Source organism: Muntiacus reevesi, chromosome 18 (assembly GCF_963930625.1).
Source record: "Muntiacus reevesi chromosome 18, mMunRee1.1, whole genome shotgun sequence".
Classification (NCBI taxonomy): domain Eukaryota; kingdom Metazoa; phylum Chordata; class Mammalia; order Artiodactyla; family Cervidae; genus Muntiacus; species Muntiacus reevesi.
In genome coordinates this window covers 32,423,532-32,446,745 of record NC_089266.1, presented here as the reverse complement: position 1 = coordinate 32,446,745, position 23,214 = coordinate 32,423,532, and the positions used below count along the sequence as shown (strand labels likewise).

Here is a 23,214-nt window from a genome sequence, read left to right as displayed (position 1 = left end):
ACAAGCTGGAATCAAGATTGCCAGGAGAAATATCAATAACCTCAGATATGCAGATGACACCACCCTTATGAAAGAAAGTGAAGAACTAAACAGCCTCTTGATGAAAGTGAAAGAGGAGAGTGAAAAAGTTGGCTTAAAGCTCAACATTCAGAAAACTAAGATCATGGCATCTGGTCGCATCACTTCATGGCAAATAGATGGGGAAACAATGTCAGACTTTATTTTTGGGGGCTCCAAAATCACTGCACATGGTGACTGCAGCCATAAAATTATAAGATGCTTACTCCTTGGAAGAAAAGTTATGGCCAACCTAGACAGCATATTAAAAAGCAGAGACATTACTCTGTCAACAAAGGTCCATTTAGTCAAAGCTATGGTTTTTCCAGTAGTCGTGTATAGATGTGAGAGTTGGACTATAAAGAAAGCTGAGCACTGAAGAATTGATGCTTTTGAACTGTGGTGTTGAAGAAGACTCTTGAGAGTCCCTTGGACTGCAAGGAGATCCAACTAGTCCATCCTAAAGGAAATCAGTCTTGAATATTCATTGGAAGGACTGATCCTGAAGCTGAAACTCCAATACTTTGGCCACCTGATGCACAGAACTGACTCATTGGAAAAGACCCTGATGCTGGGAAAGACACAAGGGGGGAGAAGGGGAAAACAGAGGATGAGATGATGGATGGCATCACCGACTCGATGGACATGAGTTTGAACAAGCTCTGGGAGTTGGTGATGGACAGGGAAGCCTGGTGTGCCACAGTCCATGAGGTCGCAAAGAGCTGGACACGACTGAATGGCTGAACTGAACTGAGTGGGCCCAAGTTTGATAAGAGTCTGACCTGAAAACCATGGCAGGGTGCTGCCTAGTTGTTTCACTCTAAACCCTTTGTGTCCTCCCTGACTGGGTGCAAACACAAACCCAGAATCATATATGTGATGTGGACAGGACACCCCTCCACAATGAGGTGTCGTGGCTCCTAGAAAGCAAAGGACCCAACTATAAACTTAACTTTTCACTGACTGGATATTCAGTGATATTAAGCAAAAACAGATAAAACTTTTTTTTGATGTGATAATGAGATTGTGGTTATTTTTCAAAGACCAAGAAAGATGTGCACACTTGCGGGTAGGAGGGGGTGGAGGTGTAGAAGAAATAAGCTCAGCCGTGTTGAGAATTGCAGAAGATTGGTGATGGGCATATCAAGTTCACTAAACTAGGCCACTCTTTATGTTGAAAATTTCCCACTATAAAAAGAAAGCTCAAAGCTTAAGTTTTCTTTCAATTAAACATTCACAGAGATGTTCTCCTAAAATATGACACAGGGTGAGTGACTTTTAACACCCCCTGGGGGGTGACAATGGCATCCACAGACCCCTACGTGGTCAAAGCAACAGTCATGGTGGGCGCCCTGGCAGGTGGATCAGATCAAGCACTGCCCTCCGCACTTCCAGGGCCCCCTCAACACTCGAAATAGAACAGGGTCCCTGTCATGAGCTCTGGGGCCTGACATATGTGGCTCCCAGCTCCTTCTCCAGCCCTCCTGTCCCTCAGACTCACCAACTACTGTCACACTGGGCTCCTGCTCTTGAGTGCCCCACACTCACTCTGGGGTCAGGGCCTTCGAGCTGGAAGGTCTCCCCGGATACATGGCTAATTCCCAGTTTCCAAACAGCCTTCTCCTGAAGGAGTCCTTCCATGACCAATCACACTGTCACCCACCCTCATTGCTCTCCAGGCCCTTACCTTTTCTTCTTTCCAGCACCTCTGACTATCTGACCTGCTCTATGTATTTCTCTGTTGACGGTCTGTCTGCCACACTGAAGACGAGCTCCCCAGGCAGGAAGGTGCTCAGTCCCTACCCCACCCCCTGCCCGTCTCCAGCACAGAGGTCAGACCTGCACTTGGCAGGGAGGTGCTCAGTCCCTCCTGTCTCCAGCACAGAGGTCAGGCCAGGACTCAGCAGGGAGGTACTCAGTCCCTACCCACTGCCCACCGCACCACCTCCCCCCCCCGGACCCATCTCCAGCACAGAGGTCAGGCCTGCACTCGGTAGGGAGGTGCTCAGTCCCCTCCTGTCTCCAGCACAGAGGACAGGCCAGGACTCAGCAGGGAGGTGCTCAGTCCCCTCCTGTCTCCAGCACAGAGGTCAGACTTGCACTCGGCAGGGAGGTGCTCAGTCCCCTCCCGTCTCCAGCACAGAGGTCAGGCCTGCACTTGGCAGGGAGGTGCTCAGTCCCCTCCTGTCTCCAGCACAGAGGACAGGCCAGGACTCAGCAGGGAGGTGCTCAGTCCCCTCCCGTCTCCAGCACAGAGGTCAGACCTGCACTCGGCAGGGAGGTGCTCAGTCCCCTCCCGTCTCCAGCACAGAGGTCAGGCCTGCACTTGGCAGGGAGGTGCTCAGTCCCCTCCCGTCTCCAGCACAGAGGTCAGGCTTCTACTCAGCAGGGAGGTGCTCAGTCCCCTCCGGTCTCCAGCACAGAGGACAGGCCTGCACTCGGCAAGGAGGTACTCAGTCCCCTCCCGTCTCCAGCACAGAGGTCAGGCTTCTACTCAGCAGGGAGGTGCTCAGTCCCTCCTGTCTCCAGCACAGCAGTCAGGCCTGCACTCAGCAGGGAGGTGCTCAGTCCCCTCCGGTCTCCAGCACAGAGGACAGGCCTGCACTCGGCAGGGAGGTGCTCAGTCCCCTCCTGTCTCCAGCACAGCGGTCAGGCCTGCACTCGGCAGGGAGGTGCTCAGTCCCCTCCTGTCTCCAGCAGAGGACAGGCCTGCACTCGGCAGGGAGGTGCTCAGTCCCTACCCACCACACCCCTCACCCCCGCCACGGCACCCATCTCCAGCACAGAAGTCAGGCCTGCATTCGGCAGGGAGATGCCCAGTCCCCTCCTGTCTCCAGCACAGAAGTCAGGCCTGCACTCAGCAAATGGGGAGCAGATGCATCATCAACACTGAAGGGACAGACACACAGGCTGCTGAGCACCACGCCTCCAGAAGGGTGTCCTTGGGCCAGACACAAAGAAACGCTCGCTCATGACCTGTTGATGGAACCTCAAAGGCAAGAAAGTGCCACCTTGTGAACCGAGTGTAGGCAGAAATGGCACAGAATCAAACCAACTTTGCCCGCGATGGCAGGAACTAGGCCTCAGGAAAATCTGAGCAGTGAGACACAGCGACCGGTTCCTGAGGTCAAAGTGGGAGTGACACACATTGTTGAAGCCGGAAACACGTGACAGAAAGTGTCACGGTCTGATAGAGCAGATGCATCTGTGGTCAAAGCCCTCGTGAAGCCTGGAGCGCTCCAACCACCCAATGCCCTGAGCATCACATTCTAGAACTTGGGAGAACTGCCTCCTCCTCTGCAGACTCAGAGCTGCTGAGTTCAACAGCTTCACGAGGCCCCAGCGCCCTCTCACTCCTGAAGCAGAACCTGCTCTGACCATGACCATGTGCTCATGCCCTGCTGTTCCTGTCAGGGCCAAATGCCTCAAAGGTCCTGGCTTTCCTCACAACTCTTCTTAATCTGGACACCATTTGAGAGAGTGGGTATGAACAGTTCAGTAAGGCAAGGTAACCAAACAGCTTCAGGCTCAGCTATGTGTATCAGGGTGGGGAAACAGCAAGAGGTGGGAGGTCCAGGTATTAGGATACAGGCAGGCTCAAGTGGGGTACGGGTGGAGGGAGGGTAGAACACACACACAAACCCACTGTTGAAGCCACCTGTCAATCAAGACCCAAATCACCACCCTCATCAGGACCAAAAATACCATGAACCATCACTCCCTGAGCACGTGCTGGTGTTTCACACTGCTTCTCTTACCCTCACACCGACCTTGCCACACCAGTGCTCTTAAGTTCCCAGGTTATAGGCAAGAAAAGTGAGGCTTCGAGTTACCGTAGCATCGTCAGGATTGAAATCGGACTGGCTTCAGCACACGAGAAGCTATACACGGTGGAGAGCCAGGCTGTGTGCATGCGCTGCACGCAACCGCACCTGCATGGGGGAAGCCAGTCTGGCCAGCTCTGAAGGTCCCTGGCCTGTGGTTCCCAGTTCCACGCTGTCGTCCTGAGAATGAAGTTTCTCCAACATACCTGAAATGATGGCATCATTCAGCAATGGTGAGGGATGAGGGGACAACTCAAGTTTGCCCTGAAAATGTTTTTTTTCTCCAGTTAGTCCACTACATAACCTTGGCATGATGGGGCTATTTTGGGCTACCTTTGCTATTTGCCAAATTCAATAATATAACTATAGAAAAAATGTAACAAAAATAACAGCTATGTAAAAAACTTCAGTGGCACATGTGCTAGTTTAAGTGTTCATAACTGGAGCCTGAGAACACAGCCCAAGTGGGTCCTTAGTATTCCGGAATGATACCCAGCCAACATTTAATAGCAGCTGCCTTTGAGGATGGTGGGGAAGTGTTATCTAGAGGCTTGAGCTTGACCTTGACCTGTTAACGTTTAATTTTTTAAAGGAACACGTTGGTGAATTTCCAGTACAAAGACTAAGGATGAAGATTCAAAGGAAATGCATCCAAAGTTTCCGGGTGGGGGAACAATGCTGACTTAACCATTTCAACTTTTCTGAATATTACAAATGTTTATGTTGTAATCGTGGAAAGACAAACTTTAATATATAGTCTTAAAATGAATAGAAAACCCCTAGGTTCTAAAGGGGAACATCTGGCTAAAGAGGTTATTAACTGTACTTCATTAATAGGAATAACCACCCATATCTCTACAGAGTAATGTAACTCAGAACCACAAGTAAAATGTATGAGCTCAATGGATGAAGAATGCTTGTGTGACTGGTCTTTGAAAGGGTAGCTCTCTCGCACATACACACACTCACACAACTTAAACTGTGCTATATGCAAAAATAAGAAAAGACATTATTTACAGCAGTATTGGTGATCTGAAAATTTTAATTTCTTTTAACCTTATATTTAAAAACAATTTAATTTATAATCTCTTATGCAGATATTCACAAATTCAAACCACTCATTGGGTTCACATTACCTGTCAATCCACACAGGCTTTTTACTGATATTCAGCGAGTCTCTGCTCTTACACCTGACGTATCAGTGAGTGCAGACAGCCAGGTGCACACAGTACTTTCGGGTCTGCTGCATGGACAGGATTCTTATAATTTTCAAATAAATGCCATTTCTTAAAATATTAATTCCAGTGAAGAGATCAGTGAAAACACAACCCATCCAGGTCAAGTTTGCAAGTGGTACTCTCTTGAGAGGCAGCCTTGATTTTAATTTCCTGAGGCTTACAAAGAACGGGTGCCCCACGGGCACAGTGTACCCCTTCCCCACATCAGCTTTTGTTTGGCCCCCATGAGCACCCCAGGCTTCCTTTGTGGCTCAGCTGGTAAAGAATCCGCCTGCAATGCAGGAGACCTGGGTTTGATCCCTGGGTTGGGAAGATCCCCTGGAGAAGGAAACGGTTACACACTCCAGTATTCTGGCCTGGAGAATTCCATGGACTACTGGGGTTGCAAAGAGTTGGACACAACTGAACGACTTTCACTTTCATAAGCACCTCACAGCCCTGAGACAGGCAGGGATCTGACCACAAACCGGGACCCAACTTCAAGTGCAGATTCAAGAGTGAGGCCAGCACCTAATCTCTGGGAGTGTCCCCTCCTGGGTGGAGATATTCGGACGTCATCTCTGAGGTCCTCTGCTCAACTTCTAAGCCTTTAAACTCGACACTGGAATGAAGAGCAAATAAAAGGTCTTTTTCAAAAGCTTCTGTTCCTTTTCTGGATCATGACACAGGCTCTAACCTGCAACAGCTGAGAATGAAGACTGAATTTTCTCCGGCATAAGCTGCTGCAAAGTGATCCGCACAAATGTTCTGTGGCTTAAAACAGATCATCTTTTTAAATGTCTGGCATTTCAGATACTTAAGATCTTCTTTGTTATGTGAGACTAGGCTTTTACTAGGGTTTCCACTGTGGTTCAAAGTGTAAAGAATCTGCCTGCAATGCACGGGACCCAGGTTCTTTTAAGTTTCTCACCTTCTTGACAAGGTTCCTAGGAAAGTCATCCCAAACCAATGACTTCTGCCTGCATTTAGGTTTATATAAACTAAATCTGGGTAGCTTTGTATTATGGAGCCAAAAGGGAGAATGGCACTGTGGCAGTCCACTAGGCGCTGTCACAAAGCACGACAGTCCCAGCTCTTGCACAACAGACGCTCACTGTCTCACAGCTCTGGCGGCCAGAAGTCCCTGATCAAGGGATGGGCAGGGCTTGTTTCTGAAGGCCTCTCTCCGTGTTTTCACACGGTCTTCTCTTGGCCTGTGTCCCAATCTCTTCTCGTAAGAACAACAGGGATGTTGGATGAGGGCCCACCTGAAAGGCCTCACTTTAACTTCTGAGAGACCCCGTCTCCTCACAGTCTCATTCTGAGGCACTGCGGTTAGAACTTCAACAAGCACATGAATCCAGGGGATACAGTTCAGCCCAGAACCGCTCCAGAGTTTGACTTTCTTCACACCCCTTCACGTAAATATCTGTAGTAGGCTTAACATAAGTATTGAGAAGAGGATTTAAAAACCAAAAGATAGAGCCATGTCACTTGCACAGAACTGATGTGAAGGGAAAGTTCATGTCTGATGAGGCACCACACCTGTCAGGGTGTGTGGAGACCGGCAAAGGCTCTGCAGCAGCTTCAGGTGGAGAACGGTGGTAAGACAGTCAAGTCCAGGTTCCAGAGAAGTTAACTTCTGAAGCAAAAGCCAGCGTCTCCCTTAATTGCTGTGACTCCAGCACTTTGTGGATGAACATACCAAAGATGAGCAGAGTCCTCGCCCAGATCCAAACTGCCTTCCCTACATCCCCCTGGCCCCTAAACAGCCTCTTGAGGCCCCAGTGCCCTGCCATTGCATCAGAGGAACCTGGGCGGCAGGTGTGAACGCAGCCTCTGCATCCTTCTGCAGTTCAGTGAACCCAGCCCTGGGCCCAGGCGCCTGCACTCTAACAAGTACCTACCAGCCCCAAGAGCTCTAAGCTGTCATCTCTGCACCGATGAGAAAGGCCATGCTTGCCCAAGCTGCAAAGCTGAGCACACCTTTATCTCAGACAAGTGCAGTCTAGCACAGGCAGGCGGGTACTCTGTACACACTCATGGTCCATTATCCCCACACCCTCCGGTAGGTCCCTAGAAGCCCCACACATCATACTGCTAAAAATCACAAGAAAGATCCCCAGGGAACCTGCCTGATCTAATAGTTTGTCCCAAACAACAGATTCCCTCTCTATGAGTAAAATCAGCACCCGCTGACAGGGGACCACACTGCCAACAATGACAATGCTTCTCATTCACAAGGAAGACTATACTCATGCCTTCAAGCATAAAGACTAATTACCAATGTCAGAGAGCCTGATCTGATTGCGCCAGCCACCTCAGAGAGGAAAGCAAGCGACACTCCTCCTGGAGTACAGTACACCCTGTCTGAGCAAGACCTCAAGACTCTGGAGAGGCAACCACGTGACCAGAGGGCCCCACCCACGTGGGGAGATGCCTGGGATTCGTCTTTTCCGGCTGTATCCTTCCGAGGTCCATTCCACTGGTTTTAAGACAACTGGGTTCTCTGGTCTGAAGGCCACAAGTTGGGAGACTTTTGGTTGTAATCTTTACAGTTCCAAGAATTCATCCCTGATGAACCCAAGCGTAACAGGCCCTGTCCAAAATTTATATTTTCTCCTGGTATGACGGCCTCTCTGCAGGCTGCAAGTATGTACATGTATGTACTGGCTCCTGCGGGAGATGAAGTCCTTCCGCTTTGGCAGGAGCATAGAGCATGGCCATGCTGTGTTAGTTACTGGCTCTTTTTCCTGTGTGTCCTCATGTGTGCAGCAATTGAACCAGCTATTTCTGCATTCTTCTTGTTCTGGCCAAAATAATCTAGAAATTCACCATCTGGTCCAATCAAGTACATTATGATTGTATGATCCACCTGCAGAGAAAAGGGGAAAGGGAAGGAAGACAAAAAGTTCACCAAAATAAGCTCCTTACTGTACTGAATAAATACAGCACGTAAGATGCTAACCTCTGCAATATTTCTATTATTTATGGGATGGGCCTAAGTCTATTACGGTCAATTCACAACCACAAATTATCTAAAATCTTTGTTTCAGAAATTTGCCCTGACTATTGCTTTGACACATCAAGCAAGAACTTGGAATTCTTTCAGTTCAATCCTTAACACACTCATCTACACAATTCTGAGGGAAGAACAGACTTCTAAGAAATGGCTGCTGCTGTCCTTCACAAAGCAGCCAAAGCTGTGGATCACTGATGCCCGCTTGGAAAGAGTCCATGTTCATGAGTAAAATATTTTATCTGACACCTTAACCACATCATAGAGAGATCACATGGGGTTAAAAGTGTTGGTGAGAAATTACTTTCTTTATTAAGTTCTTGGGTATGTTCTTTTATGTTTTTGGGAGAACTGGTTATCATTCATCACATCCTAAATTCTACTTACCATGTTTTATGAGAAAAAACCCAGAACACTAACCACTAAACACATAATATATACAAATTCCAACATAGTATTTAGTTATGATATTAGTGATTCAAAAGGAAACATGAAAATGAATGTTCTCTTCCCCTGGGAAGTGTTTACATTACAGTGAACAATCTCACCTAAAGCGAATTCCTCAGGAGCCATCAACACTATACTTCCCAGGAGTCCCCTTAAATCCATTATCCACTTTCCTGGAAAAGTTCTTAAAGTGTTCCTAGCTCGACCTAAAGTCCAAACCAGCCATCAATGTTTTGAGTCATATGCTTCACAAATCCAAGGTTAAATGAGCAGAAGACTTGGCCCTTGGAATCCTTGGAATTTATTCCAGGCCTGATTGCTATTCGGTAAGACAAAGACAGGAATGTGATCACACATACCAGACTGGAGACACCCCAAATATACCCGGACACGCAAGCTATGTCTGTGAAGTTGTTATGCTTTTACACACACACATTTGTAAAGAGAGAGCAAATGGAAAGAGTCACTAGCCTACTCACATCGGAAAGAATGCAGACCTGGGGGCTCAGACAACTGCTGATCTCAGGGGTCTGAGGATAACTCACCTCGGGAGGATAGGGACCTGCATTTCTCCAAACAGCTGACAGAGTCCGAACCAGGCCTTCAGGCATCTCCTGAAACCCTACTCCATAGCTCACACCTCTTCTTTTTTCACCCCATCTCTTCCTTATTACTACTCTTTCTATTCTGTTCTCTCTCCTCAAGAAACCAGAATTTCAGTGTGTGTTTGGCTTAATTTTATGAGTATCCCTCATATAAATGACATTCTAACACAGAGTAAAAATACTGTCCCACCCAAACTGTCAGACTTGTCAGTGGCCACGTCTCAGTGTTCACTGAGGTTGTGGGCAGAGCATTAGCATCTGTTTCTACTGTAAAGTTCGAGTAGTTTCTAGTGCAGAGAAAGGACACTACCATCCACAGACAAGCACTTCCACATGTCATCTTAACCCAGGACACAGGTATTATCTTCTCTGCAAGAGACAAACAGGCTCCAGGGGGCAAGTGACATAATTAGTAAGTGCCAGAGCAAGCTTAGAACCAGATCTACCCCATTCCAAACTCCATAATCTTTGGACTGCCCCACCACCGTCTCTATAGGAATGCTGGGGAGCAACCACGCAGTGTTTCTAACATGCAAGTTTGCACACATACACTCCTTCAGACCCCCTAAGTTCTCCTCAGGGAGCACCACAGCCACCTGGTCCTGCTGGATTCTTCCAGACAATCCTTTTGCATTTATCGGTGTGCCAATACCCACCTATTTTTTTTTTCATTTATTTTTATTAGTTGGAGGCTAATTACTTCACAACATTGCAGTGGGTTTTGTCATACATTGACATGAATCAGCCATGGAGTTACATGTATTCCCCATCCCGATCCCCCCTCCCACCTCCCTCTCCACCCGATTCCTCTGGGTCTTCCCAGTGCACCAGGCCCGAGTACTTGTCTCATGCATCCCACCATCTATTTCTTTTTATGCAGAAGTGACAACCCATTATGGGGTTTCCTAGTGGCTTAGTGGTAAAGAACCCACCTGCCAATGCAGCAGATGCAGGTTTAATCACTGGGTTGGGAAGAGCCCCTGGAGAAGGAAACGGCAACCTACTCCAGTATTCCTGACTGGGAAAGCCTATGGACAGAGGAGCCTGGCGGGCTATAGTCCTTGGGGTTGCAAAGAGTCAGACACAACTGAGTAACCACTACCACATTATACTTGTTTTCCCACTTGGCAATATACTGGATGTTGTTCTGTATCAGCACACGTATAGAAGAAGCCTTTTAAAAAACGGTTGCTTGGTTTTCAGTCTTTTTACAAACAATGCTGTAGGTTATATCTGTAAGGCAAATTCCAAAAAACAGGGTCTCTAGCCTAAAAAGTATTTAAATGCTTTAAATGCTGATGATAACACAAAGAGCCTTCTGAAGAGGGCGTATCAATTGACTCCCATCAACAAGGCATGGAAGTGCCAGTGGGTCCAATTTCACTCACTGTAGTATTTTCTTTCCGTAAATAAGATCTTGACAATATATTTGACCTTTCTGATCCAACAGGTGAAAGATGACATCACATTATACAACCCACACTTCTTTTATTAAGACTGAACATCCCAGGTTTGAAAGCCATGTGTATTCTTTTTCAAAAGTATTTTCTACCTAACAGAAAATAATACAACATTACACATATCACACGATGGCTTGCACACTCAGCTGTCAGGAATGTGTAGCATGTTCAGGTTATGCACAATATGGGTCTGAGGATGCCACGAGCATTCAAAAGCCAGAAGCTCCTCTCTGTTGCTACTGAGATTAAGAAAATCTCATTCCTTTACCTCTCCATCTTAAAGTACTCCCTCACTCCCTGCATGTTCTTAAATCTTAAGTTCCCCTACCATCTCCTCAAGGGACAGAATCACACTAGTGTGGGAAAAAAATCAAGCTGGACAATGTCTCCTCCTACTGGCTGACTTTGCAAGTGTATAGCAGTGAACTCGCTGATTCTTAAGAAAACAATGCATTCTACTGTAGTAGATCAGTATTTATTTCTCAAAATGGGGTCTGAGATGGTTCTAGAAGGTTTAAGAAATCTCCACAAGATTTAAATATTCACATTTTAAAGATTAAAAGATTAATACCCATATTCTGAATTATCTGCATGGCTATCTTAGGGTTCAAATCTCAGTACCTGCATTTGGTTTATGTTTATGAGCTCGCTGGCACCTTGCCTTTCATGGCTGGTTATGGTCAGACAAGAAGAGATGCACTCTTACTAAGTGAAGACCAATCTGCTCAAAGGTTTCAAAGTAACTTTATCTGTCTGTCTGCCTATCTACCGGTCTACTGCACTGATCAACCTATGGGATCTTAGTTCCCCAACCAGGGACTGAACTCTGGCCCTTGCAATGAAACCATGGAGTACTAACCACTGGACCACCAGGGAATTCCCTCAAGGTATTTTAAACAAAAAACGATGAGGGTCAGTTGACGATAGAGGTGGGTGTCTGACAGCAGTGTGACCCAAATCACATTCCTGTGGTAAGCAGTGCTCTGGGTTCAGCAAAGTATCTCTTAACATTAGCTGAATGTTTTAACTGAGTATTTTAGGTTGTTTGGTCTAATCTGTAAAATTTAACTTTAGAATTATGAGCTATAAGCATAAGACTAAGGAGTGTTAACTAGTTGACAACTGTGTGTATGTTTAATTTAATAAAGCTGTTCAACCCTGGAAGTCTGACTGACTAGCTCAAATGATCCCACTATTATCATAAGCTAAGCTCAAAACCAGTCAGTACAACTCTCTTTTACAGAAAGATAAAGAAGTCTGAAAACCTCTCCTTTCTCCTCGGCTTCTTCTCTGTTCTTCTCATGCTATTAGTGTGACAAAAGGAAACCACAGTAGGTCCTCCTACTTCGCTTAGAGTGTAAGAAAAAATGCTGATTTTTCTCTCTTTCTCCCATGAACTCAAGTTTCCCTAGGTCTATGAGGCACCAGAACTAAAAATAAGATTATTATGTGGGTTTAAGGCAAAGGGACCAGAAACAGACCTTTAATTTAGGCCAAAGCCTATGGGGCACCCACATGCTCCAGGTTCAAAGGTGGTGGGGAAATCACAGTGGGCTGCAGAGGTAGCACTGCAGTGAGATGACCCCTCTGCAAACCCTCCTGGGAGCTGGCCATGATGCTGCTGGCACACCAGTGATTCAGGGTCCTGACTGTCTTTCTACAAAACCAGTTCTGCAGCTGAAAAGTCTCTTATGATTCATCACTTTGTCGCAACAGTATTACAGAGAAAATAGAGCATGACAACTGAGGAAAAATCTTGAAATAATACTAAAATACAATGTAAGCTCTTCATGGGATAGGCAAGTATCTCCATGTTGGGAAGGAAATTGGGTGGGTAGGGGTAGTGCTTACGCTTCACTGAGAAACCACTGACAAGAAGAGGAACAAGGTGACTCAGACTCCTGGGTACTGCTGATGAATGTGAAGACAGCTCTCTAACCTAAGAGCTGCAGACGAATCACCTAATAGAATTTGTTCTTCATTTTAAAAAAGCATATTAAACACCTAATTATGCAGAGCATAGTAGTTGCAAATGCAACTAAAAACAAAATAATTTAAATGTATATAGATGGTATGAAAAGAAATCTTATAAAAAGTGTAACTGCCTATGGCTTTCTTTTCTCTTGGTTTTCAGAATTCTTACTCACTCAAACCCAAAAATGCAGGTCCCTAAGGCCTAACACTGCTTATCAAAAGGAGCATATTTCTTAAGCCTCTTCATTAGGGGGCAGAGAGAACCAATACAGTGTTTATAAACTAAAAATGAGCTTTGCCCAAAATGATTATTTTATACTCTAGTGAATTTAAGATATCCCAGATTTTAATATACTGCTCTACAATTTTATGTGCCATGAGAAAAATGGGCAATTAAACTATTAGAACAAAAAATATAAATTACTCATCCTTCAAAAACTATATACACTTTTCTATCCTCTCAAGCATCCCTAATTATTAAGGAATTTGCTACCATCTCAGATTATTTACCATTTTCATTTTGCTTTTAAAGCCAGTTGTCATGGAAAGCCTGTAAATGCCTAGACCTGGGAGCCCGCCCAGGTGCTGAAACTGAGCAGTTACTTACTATGTAGTCCTCGTCGTCGTCCTTGGGGCCAGGGCTGTAATACACTCTGAATGCTCTGGCTACTTGATCGATCTCTTCTTTCGTGCCAGTCAAGCCAATCAGTTTGGGAGAAAATTCTAAATAAAAAATGAGAAAGACAGTGAAAAAGAAGAGGCAAAAAACCAACCATCCCTACTTCAAAAACAGTTATAAAACTACTGCTACTTTCTTCCTGTGAGCCCCTAAACAGTTTTTCATGTTTCAAAGAAGAAATTCATCTAAAACAAATGAAAACTTTCCTCTGTGATTTATGTCACAATCACCAAGACAGAACACACTGGAATTAAAGCAGAGATCAATAGCAGAAAGATATCTGGAAAATCCCAAAACACATGGAAATTAAACACATTTCTAAATAACACATGGGCCAAAGAAGAAATCTCAAGAGAAATTTAAAAATGAAAATGGAAGCACAACTTATTGAATGCATATAGTAAAAAAGAAGACATAAAACCTATAAGTTTCTACCTTAGGATCTAGAAAGAGAACAAATTAAATCCAGAGTATGCAGAAGAGAATTAGAGCGGAAATCAATGAAACTTGAAACAGGGTATTAACAGAGAAGAGCAATGAAACCAAAAAAAGATCTTGATAATGTATGTCAAATCCTTTCATGACTATCTAATAAAGCTGGAAGCAGTGTATTCTAATTATTTATGTCTTATCTTTTGTTAATTTAGTTGTTTTTAAACATTTATGTGTAGTTCTGAGATATGCTGAAGTTTAAAGATATTCTTATGAATTGAGCATCACAGTTTTCAATTGCATCACATGAGAAAAAAACTTGACTGATTAGTTCATGCCAGGTCAAAATACCTGTGCCTCATTTTCCACCACATAATCTCACAGCATGCATTTGCTATTAAGTTTCTGGAATTTGTAAAAGTAAGCTGGGGAAGTCACTTACAACACCTGGATTCATCAGACCACTGAGCTGAGTCCGGCATTTAACAGCAGCACTTTCTTTCAAAGGGAGAGGAAGCCCATTATCATTCTCTGATCTAACTCATTCTAAATAGGAAAATCTGCTCAAAAACTGAAAAAGCAAGGTGGTTTGTCTTGCTTCCCCACTCTCTGAGTAAATGAAGAGAAGGTAAGTGAAGCCTGAACAAGCTGCACATCCAAACCTTTTAAAACTATTGCTGAAACTCCAGTAATTTTCTAAATGCCAACTTAAATAAATACTTAAAATTCTCCCCCAATGCAACTAGAAATGGTATCATCATCAACAACTATACTCGCTAATGAAGAATATTATCATAGGGTTTTGGTAATTCCGTTAGCAACTCAAACAAACATCTACTTATTTGGGGATACCTAAGTTTGGTTCATATGTGATGATAAGTAGAAGTCAGTATGACACATATTTAAATTTGAGGTCATTTATTACCCAATGAGTTATACCTGCTTTTAAAAAATAACAATGCTATTGCTCCAATTTCTGACAAAACTGTAAGCTGTGGATATAAATTCTGCTTATATATAATAAAAATTCTAAAACTTCAATGAGAAAACAAACCTTTGTAACCTTGGGTTAGGCAAGTATTTCTCACAGATGAAACCAAAAAAAAAAAAATCTATTAATACAAAAGAACAAACTAATAAATGGAACTTCTCCAAAATGCAAGTGTGAGGTGAAAAGTTAAAATCACTCAGTTATGTCTGTGGATATACAGTCCATGGAATTCTCTAGGCCAGAATACTGGAGTGGGTAGCTTTTCCCTTCTCCAGAGGATCTTCCGAATCCAGGTCTCCCACACTGTAGGCGGATTCTTTGCCAGCTGACTCACAAGGGAAGCCCTCCAAAATGGAAACTGCTCTTCAAAATACATGGCTGACATGACAAGCCATAGGCTAAGAGGAAATATCAGCAAATCATGCACCTGATAAAAGACCTTAATCAGGAATATAAATAATAAACAAATACTTAAGTAAAATAAAAACTCCATAAAAATGGGAAAAAGATGTAGAGACACTTTACCAAAGACATACAGATGGCAAGTAACAGCATGAAAAGATGATTAACATGAAAAGTTATCAAGGGAAATGTTTTATTAAAACCACAATGAGACCCACTAACATACCTACTGAAGCGGCTAAAATTAAAAAGACTGACCCTACCAAGTGTGGCAAAGATGTGGAGGAGCTGGAGCTCTCATATGGTGCCAGTGGGAGTGTAAAAATGCACAACCACTTTGCGAAAAAGTCTGTCAGCTTCTTAAAAAGTTAAGAACTCACCTATTACATGACCTAGCCACTCCACTCCGAGGTGTTTACTCAAGGGCAATGAAAGCACGTGTCCACACAAAGACGGGCACGAGTGCTCTCAACAGCTTTATTTGTAAGAGTCAGAGACTGGAAAGAACTCCAATGTCCATCAATGGGATACTACTGAACAATAATAATGAATAAACTATTGATACAGACCATAACATGGATGAATCTCAACATAATTATACTGAAGGTGTGTGTCTGTGTGTGCGGGTTAGCCGCTTGGTCGTGTCTGACTCTTTGTGACCCCATGGGGTGTAGCCCACCAGGGTCCTCCATCCATGGGTTTTCCAGGAAAGAATACTGGAGTGGGTTGCCATTTCCTTCCTCAGGGATTGAACCCAGGTCTCCTGCACTGCAGGCTGACTCTCTATTACCTGAGCCAACATGGATGAATCTCAGCATAATTATACTGAAGGAAGTCATTAAAAAAAACAGCATATACTGTATTATCCCATTTACATTAACTTATAAATTTGAAAATTAATCTGAAGCGGCAGAAAGCAGATAAGTGGTTGCCTGGAGGTAGGTGCAGGGGAGAGACATGAATAGCAAGGGCACGTGGAAGCTGATGGGGGTGATGGATACGTTCACTCAGTGTCCTGAGTTCTTACATGTGTCAAAAGGAATACACTATGCTGTACTTTATGTACTCTTTTTATATATCAACCGTCTCTCATTACACATTAAATAATAAAATATACAGCAGGTCTTACATAAAACACATTTGAAAATAACTCAAAGCTCTCGAGGATACATATTAGGTGTCATATGATAAAAATAATTAGAAAACTATTCATTAGTCCTTCTGATCAGTAGCTTAAATCAATTTCACCATAATTAAAATCGAAATTCCTGATTTTTAAGCACTCATGTTCCACACACTAGTAAAACAACAAAACCTGTCTGATCAGATTTTTACTCATTATTATTATTTTTTGCTTCCAGTGTTTAATCACACGAACTTTAACAAGTCATTCTTTTCTTTCCTTTTACGTATTTTCTCTTACTTGAATTATATTTAATTGAATTATGGTTGATTTACAATACTGTGTTCTCATCACCTTTTTTAGCTAAAAAAACTTGAATTCAGAGAAATTACCCAAACTCATAAGAAATTAAATTTTCACCCTTAATTCTACCATAATTTCTAGCCTTTAAAAGTACCTTCTAATAGGCTTTAAGTACATATTCAGATGTTTGAACTGAAATTCTTTCTTAAAACAGCTATGTATCATTTATACTTTAGATTTATAAAATACGCACTGAGTTCAAAAATGTGTTTATATTTAGTTATTTTTCTTTAATCTCCCAATGAACATACTCCCAGAATGCATGTTTGCCCTAATTTTATGAAAGGGAGAATGAGGTTCTGAGCTAGAATTAGAAGCAATTCACTTCAGTTCAGTTCAATAGCTCAGTCATGTCTGACTCTTCATGACCCCATGGACTACAGTACACAAGGCTTTTCTGTTCATCACCAACTCCCAGAGTTTCCTCACACTCACGTACATCGAGTCGGTGATGCCATTCAACCATCTCATCCTCTGTTGTCCCTTTCTCCTCCTGCCTTCAATCTTTTCCAGCATCAGGGTCTTTTCCAATGAGTCAGTTCTTCACATCAGGTGGCCAAAGCATTGGAGTTTCAGCTTCTGCATCAGTCCTTCCAAGGAATATTCAGGACTGATTTCCTTTGGGATGGACTGGTTGGATCTCCTTGCTGTCCAAGGGACTCTCAAGAGTCTTCTCCAACACCACAGTTCAAAAGCATCAATTCTTCAGCACTCAGCTTTCTTTGTAGTCCAACTCTCACCTCCATACATGACTAGTGGAAAAACTATAGCTTTGACTAGATAGACCTTTGTTGGCAAAGCTTCTTAATTAAAGCTTGTTAATATGCAGTTCAGGGTGGTCACAGCTTTTCTTCCAAGGAGTAAGCATCTTTTAATTTCATGGCTACAGTCACCATCTGCAGTGATTCTGGAGCCAAAGAAAATAAAGTCTGTCACTGTTTCCATTGTTTCCCCATCTATTTGCCATGAAATGATGGGACCGGATGCCATGATCTTAGCTTTCTGAATGTTGAATTTTAAGCCAACTTTTCCACTCTCCTCTTTCATTTCATTGAGAGGCTCCTGATGAATTGCTCAGAAGCAATTATGTCCTCTCAACTCAAGGCTCTCTCTTTCCTTTCTGATATATGAAGGCCAAGTTCAACCCTTCCCCGTGACAAAATAATTGACTTACCAGCCAGAGTCACACTTCTGAGCCACTTTCTATCCACCTGTACAACAAGTGATGGCACCACTCGTCCCTCTATCTCACAAGGCACTGCAAGGTTCCAGTGAGCTGATCTTTCAAAAACTCTAAGCGCTAAACAGACGTAAAGTATTGGAAATAAAACATACCTTTTACATAATTGGCGATGGCTTCTTTTGTGTCCCTCTCTGGGTCAATAGTGATGAAAAGCGGAGTTAAATTTGGCAGAGTTGGAATACTGTCTGAAAGAAAGTTCTCATTAGTCATTATTCACATTCTAAGGGAGAAGACAAGTAGCAATTACAGCAGTGTGCAGCACAGCAAAGTGGTCAGGCAACACAGAGGGACAGCTAACACCGATGGGCGAGGGAGGGGAGCCGCAGGAAGTCCAGGTACATACATGTCTGTGGTGTAGTCAGATACACATCCTAGGGAATACCCACACCAGTGGGGACGTGCTGTTACTCAGAATCACATCATGTGGACATCCTGTCTTTTAATCCAATCCAGTGTTTGTAGGATTCCCGCCCCCGCCTCCCCCCCCCAACCATTTCTCAAGTGCCAGGAAACTGTTAATAAGGTCTGAATATCCTGGAACAATTCATTTCCTAGTCTAACCAGCAGTCACCAGGGGAAACGCAATGGTACGGTCAGTGACGAAAGGCTACAAATGACGAAAGGCTACAAAAAGCAAGGAACACAAGGCAGAGTTAAGGGAGACCCAGACCACACCAACATTTTTAAGCAATCTAATATTTAGCATCAAAACAAACTTCCTCTTTGGTGGAGAATAAGGTCACAGGAATCACAGCAACTAACAAGTGCAACTGAGATTAACTGAGATTATATGTTCTCACAAACCGAATGAGTAATTAAAACCTTCCACCTACCAGTAACAAAAAGCATAGTAACCTAAGGGCATCAAGTAAATATGTACTTTTTTAAAGAATGAGACAGCTTTCTTACCTATTTCATCCACGACTTGAATCATTTTTTCTAGTTCTTCTGGACAGATATCAGGACAATGAGTAAAACCAAAATAAATCAATACCCATTGACCCAGGTAGTCCTTATCAGTTTTGGGTTCACCAGTATGAGTTGTGAGGGAAAATGGGCCCCCAAGTAAAGGCTTTCCAATGCTTCGCTGCCGTTCCTTCTCCAGTTCTTAAAAAAACACAAACAGAAGGAGAGGAAAAAAAAGTCAATCTAACCACAGGTACTCAAATGCCTGATCTATGGTTCACACTATATTAATGACTGAGGGCACAAAATGTGGAAGAAATAGCCTGTTTCCAAGAAGCTTAAAAAAAATATTTTAAGAGAAATAAGTATAAAGTAAAATGAAATGAAATGCTATTGTACATAATAGGAACTATAAGAAAAAAAAAAGCAGTAAAAAAAATTTTCTTCCTCTTCCAGAACAATTCAGCTCTTAACCATTAGGTGCGGCCCTGATGGAGTGGAGGAGGGACACAGCAGAACAGAATGTCTGAGCCCAGGTGGGAGAGGTGAGTGGCCTGGCAGTGATGTTGCAGCCTGAGTGTGCAGGAGGGCAGCTGCATGGGGACAGGACAGCAGAAATGTGACCTTAGTTACATACAGGGGCCTGATCAAATAAGTAAATATATTAAACATAACTGTTAAAACAAATGGAAAAGGAGTTAGAACAATGGAAAGAGACAGTAGAACAAATCTTGAAGTACTGGAAAGAAATGGGAGGTAGTGTATGAATTTATGGTTTCAATACATATAGATACAGAAATAAATATAGCTATAAACATGTACATCTCTTTCTTAGCTCTGTCCCCTGGAAGGACACAGGAGTGGACACACCCTAATAGCAATGAGCTCATATCCTGACTTCCAAATATCATCATCTTACACTAAAGGCAAATGAGGCTCTTTAGGGAAATGGCTGGTACCAGGGTTAGGGCAGAGAAAGTACACGATCCTAGAACATTCTACCACACTAGAATTAAGGATGAACTCAAGAGAATATTGGAGGACTGTTGGAAGGAAATAACAGCCTGTTCGAAGGAACTCCCATTGACCAATCTGGGATGATGGCAGCATCAAACTAAAGAGAATAATGGACTACAACTCACTGGCTTGCAAGAAAATCATAAGCCCACACTGACATAAGTACATAAATAGAATTTGATGGGGAACAGAATATTTACATACATAAATGGACATCACAAAACACACAATTACATCTTCAGTAGAGAAGAGTGACAGATACCACCTTAATCAAGTGATCAGACTGAACTTTATTAGTAATGGGACAAATTGAAATCATGTGACACCTGATTAATTGCAACAAGAACACAGCATCCTCAATCTAATCAGGAGAAAATACCAGAAAAACCCAAACTAAGAGACAGTCTACAAAATAACTGGCCTTAAATCTTCCAAGCTGTCAAGGTCATGAAAGTCAGGTAAAGGCTGCAAAACTGTTACAGACTGAAGGAGAACAAAGAGAGAACTAGCTATGAGGTATAGTTCTACACTGAATCCTTCTGCTGTAAAAGGAGGGCAACAGTTGGGACTTCCCTGGCAGTCCAGAGGTTAAGATTCTGCACTTCCACTGCAGGGAGTGAGGGTTCAATCCCTAGTGGGGGAACAAAGATCCCATGAGGAACGGCCAAAAAATGTTTAAAAAATAAAAGGAGGGTATCATATGCAAAACTTGAACAAGATCTGAAGATTGAACAGTAGTAATTTTCTGATTTTGTTGATGTATTCTGGTCACGTTGAAGAATGTCCTTGTTTGTAGAAAACACATAATACAGTATTTAGAGATGATGAGGCATCATGTCAGCAAATACTCATTTCTCATACTGTTTCATAATACAAGTTTTTACAAAACAAGATTATTAACAGAAGGTGAAAACTGCAACTAAAGTCAAAAGAAGCTTGGGTTTTCTAAAACTATCTCTACTATTACTTTCCTAGTTTGTCAAGTTTGTTTCATTTTGAAACTGAAGCAACTTAAGTGCATATTAAAATATGAAAATTGTAATTAGCAAAACACTGCTTGCTACATGAAAGAAATATATCTGTGTATCAATACAGTGCTTATATTCCTAAGGTTCTAAAGCCTACAAATTCTCACTCCCAGATATAAACATTATCCTTTGTATAATGGCATCAAAAGATACTCTCTAAAGAATCAAAACAGAGTTAAGTGATACTTTAAGGATTTACTAGAAGCTTCTAAAACAAACCTTAAAAGTCCTGAAATATTCACTAAAATATAAAGTTCTTGTAAACAATTTCTAAACTCCGAGTGTTAATCCAGAGCAGCTCCTGGCATTCCCACACCAGGTTCTCATTCACTTCCTTCTGGCCTGGCAGAACCTCATCAAGTGAAACCCTTTACTTCTGTGTCTGTTTCATTGTCATGTGCGCCTCAATGGCTGGACTGCACACCTTAGTCATCTTTGTACCCTCTGGACTTCTTACCATCTACATCCTAATCTGTCTACAATAAGTCTTTTCACACAGTTAGACAGTCTGCCCTGAACAGAAAGGACAGTGGAAAAACAGATGAAACCCAAATAAAGTTTGTGGTATAGTGAATAGTCATGGTGATACAAGATGTTAACATTAAGTGAAGATATGTGAAAGATACGTGGGAATTCTGTCATTTTTACAATTCTACCATAAACATAACACTATTTCAAGATACGAAGCTTAACACCAACACCACCAAGATGCTAGTCCATGGCCAGGAAGGGTTACATTAAGAGCTCACTGAATGGCATCTACTTACTCTCCGTCTTTTCTTTCTTGAAGTACTTCATTCCGGCCAATAAAGCTCCTCCAATAGCAAATGTGACGGCTAAAGACTTCCAGGAAACAGGCTACTGGGGCAGAGATTTCAAAATTAAAAATATTAGTAAAGTGCATTTAATTACACTAAATTTATTACAGTAGTTTTCTAAAATACATACACAGAGGCCTTGATCTTGTTAAACATGCAGGATGTTTCACAGTACCTTGGGACGAAAGAATACAGTTGCAGCTGAGCTCCTAACACAATTACTAAGGCACGTCTTTTCAAGGGAACGTTCCCTAAATCAATTTCTCTTCCCGTGAAAACAGGACCCAAGGCTCAAGCACCATGACTGTTAGCACGTGTGATCAAGATCCCAACTGCTGATTTTTAAATCACCTGCTTGTTAATCACCTGCTTGTGCGGATACTGAGAAATAAACCAAATAAATCTGGGAGGTGAACCAAAATCTGGTTTCCAGAAGTAACAAAGCCAAAGTAGAAAAGACTTAAAAGTGGAACTTCCTGAAAATAGCATCATTATTTCTTTGTACTTTCTTCCAAGTCCCGCGATAAGTAAAATAACTCATTGATCTTCCCCCAGCTCCAATAACCACTTCTCTTACTTATCACTACAGCCTAGTGGCTCCTAAGTTCTTTTGGGGTCCCAGGAAAAACCAAAGGGAAAAAGGTATACTCAGCACGCAACCACGACGCACATTTGCTCAGTATCAGCATACAACACAACAAGCCTCTGAAGGGAGAGTCGAGTGACAAAATTATAAAAACGTTAACTCTTTAATTATGGCAAACTTACGGTTGAGACCCCTTGAAAAAACCTGAAACTTACTTTCTTCGCGCAATAGCGAACTAAATTCCAAGTCCGGTATCTTTCTTTAACGCTGAAAGTGAAAGTCGCTCAGTCATGTACGACTCTTTGCGACCCCATGGACTGACTATACAGTCCATGGAATTCTGCAGGCCAGAATACTGGAGTGGGTAGCCTTTCCCTTCTCCAGGGGATCTTCCCAACCCAGGATCGAACCCACGTCTCCCGCATTGCAGGTGGATTCTTTACCAGCTGAGCCACAAGGGAAACTCCTTTAATGACCGGGGTACGTGCAAAACCGAGGGGAACGCGAGATGAGATTCTGTGACTCAGGTGAGCAGGCTGAGTGGAGGTCAACCTGAGGCCAGGTAGAGTGATTTCTGAGGTCATGACCAAGTGGTATGGGAAGGGCGCAGGGCTGACTGACAGCCGAGTCTAGTAAAGGCAAGGCTCTGGTATGTACTCACCCCCGGCTTCGAGGGGCGCATGGGGTCTCTGCTGCCCTTCCGTTCCGGTCCTGACGACCCGGGCGGGGGCGGCATTGCAGTGCTGAGGGGGCGGCTCCCCAGGCAGCAGGCAGCGAGCCCCGAGGCCCGCCATGCGCCCTCTGGCCTCGCGCAGAGCCGCCCCAGCAAGACCCTCGCGGTCCCCTTCCCTGGGCCCCCAACCCCGAATCCGTGAGGCAAGAAACGCCAAAGTTGGCGGCCCGGAAGCCGCATTATCCGGCCGGGCGCCAGCGACAGCCCCGCCATGAGCTCGAGAGACCGCGCCTCCTTTGACCCGCCCCTCGACGTCCGGCGCCGTTTCCACCTCCTCCGGAAGTGAGGGA

General features: G+C 43.5%; 1 protein-coding gene across 1 annotated transcript; it reads right to left on the bottom strand.

Moving 5' to 3' along the window:
• Nucleotides 1-4,905: 4,905 nt before the first annotated feature.
• Nucleotides 4,906-23,178, bottom strand: SCO1 (synthesis of cytochrome C oxidase 1). The gene is made up of 6 exons (XM_065910184.1): nt 22,853-23,178; nt 21,555-21,645; nt 18,746-18,943; nt 17,929-18,021; nt 13,211-13,326; nt 4,906-7,973 (listed from the first exon to the last, which is right to left on the bottom strand). The coding sequence occupies exons 1-6, from the start codon at nt 23,135-23,137 to the stop codon at nt 7,836-7,838; spliced, it is 921 nt and encodes a 306-aa protein (XP_065766256.1). The 5' UTR covers nt 23,138-23,178; the 3' UTR covers nt 4,906-7,835.
• Between the last annotated feature and the right edge of the window lie 36 nt (nt 23,179-23,214).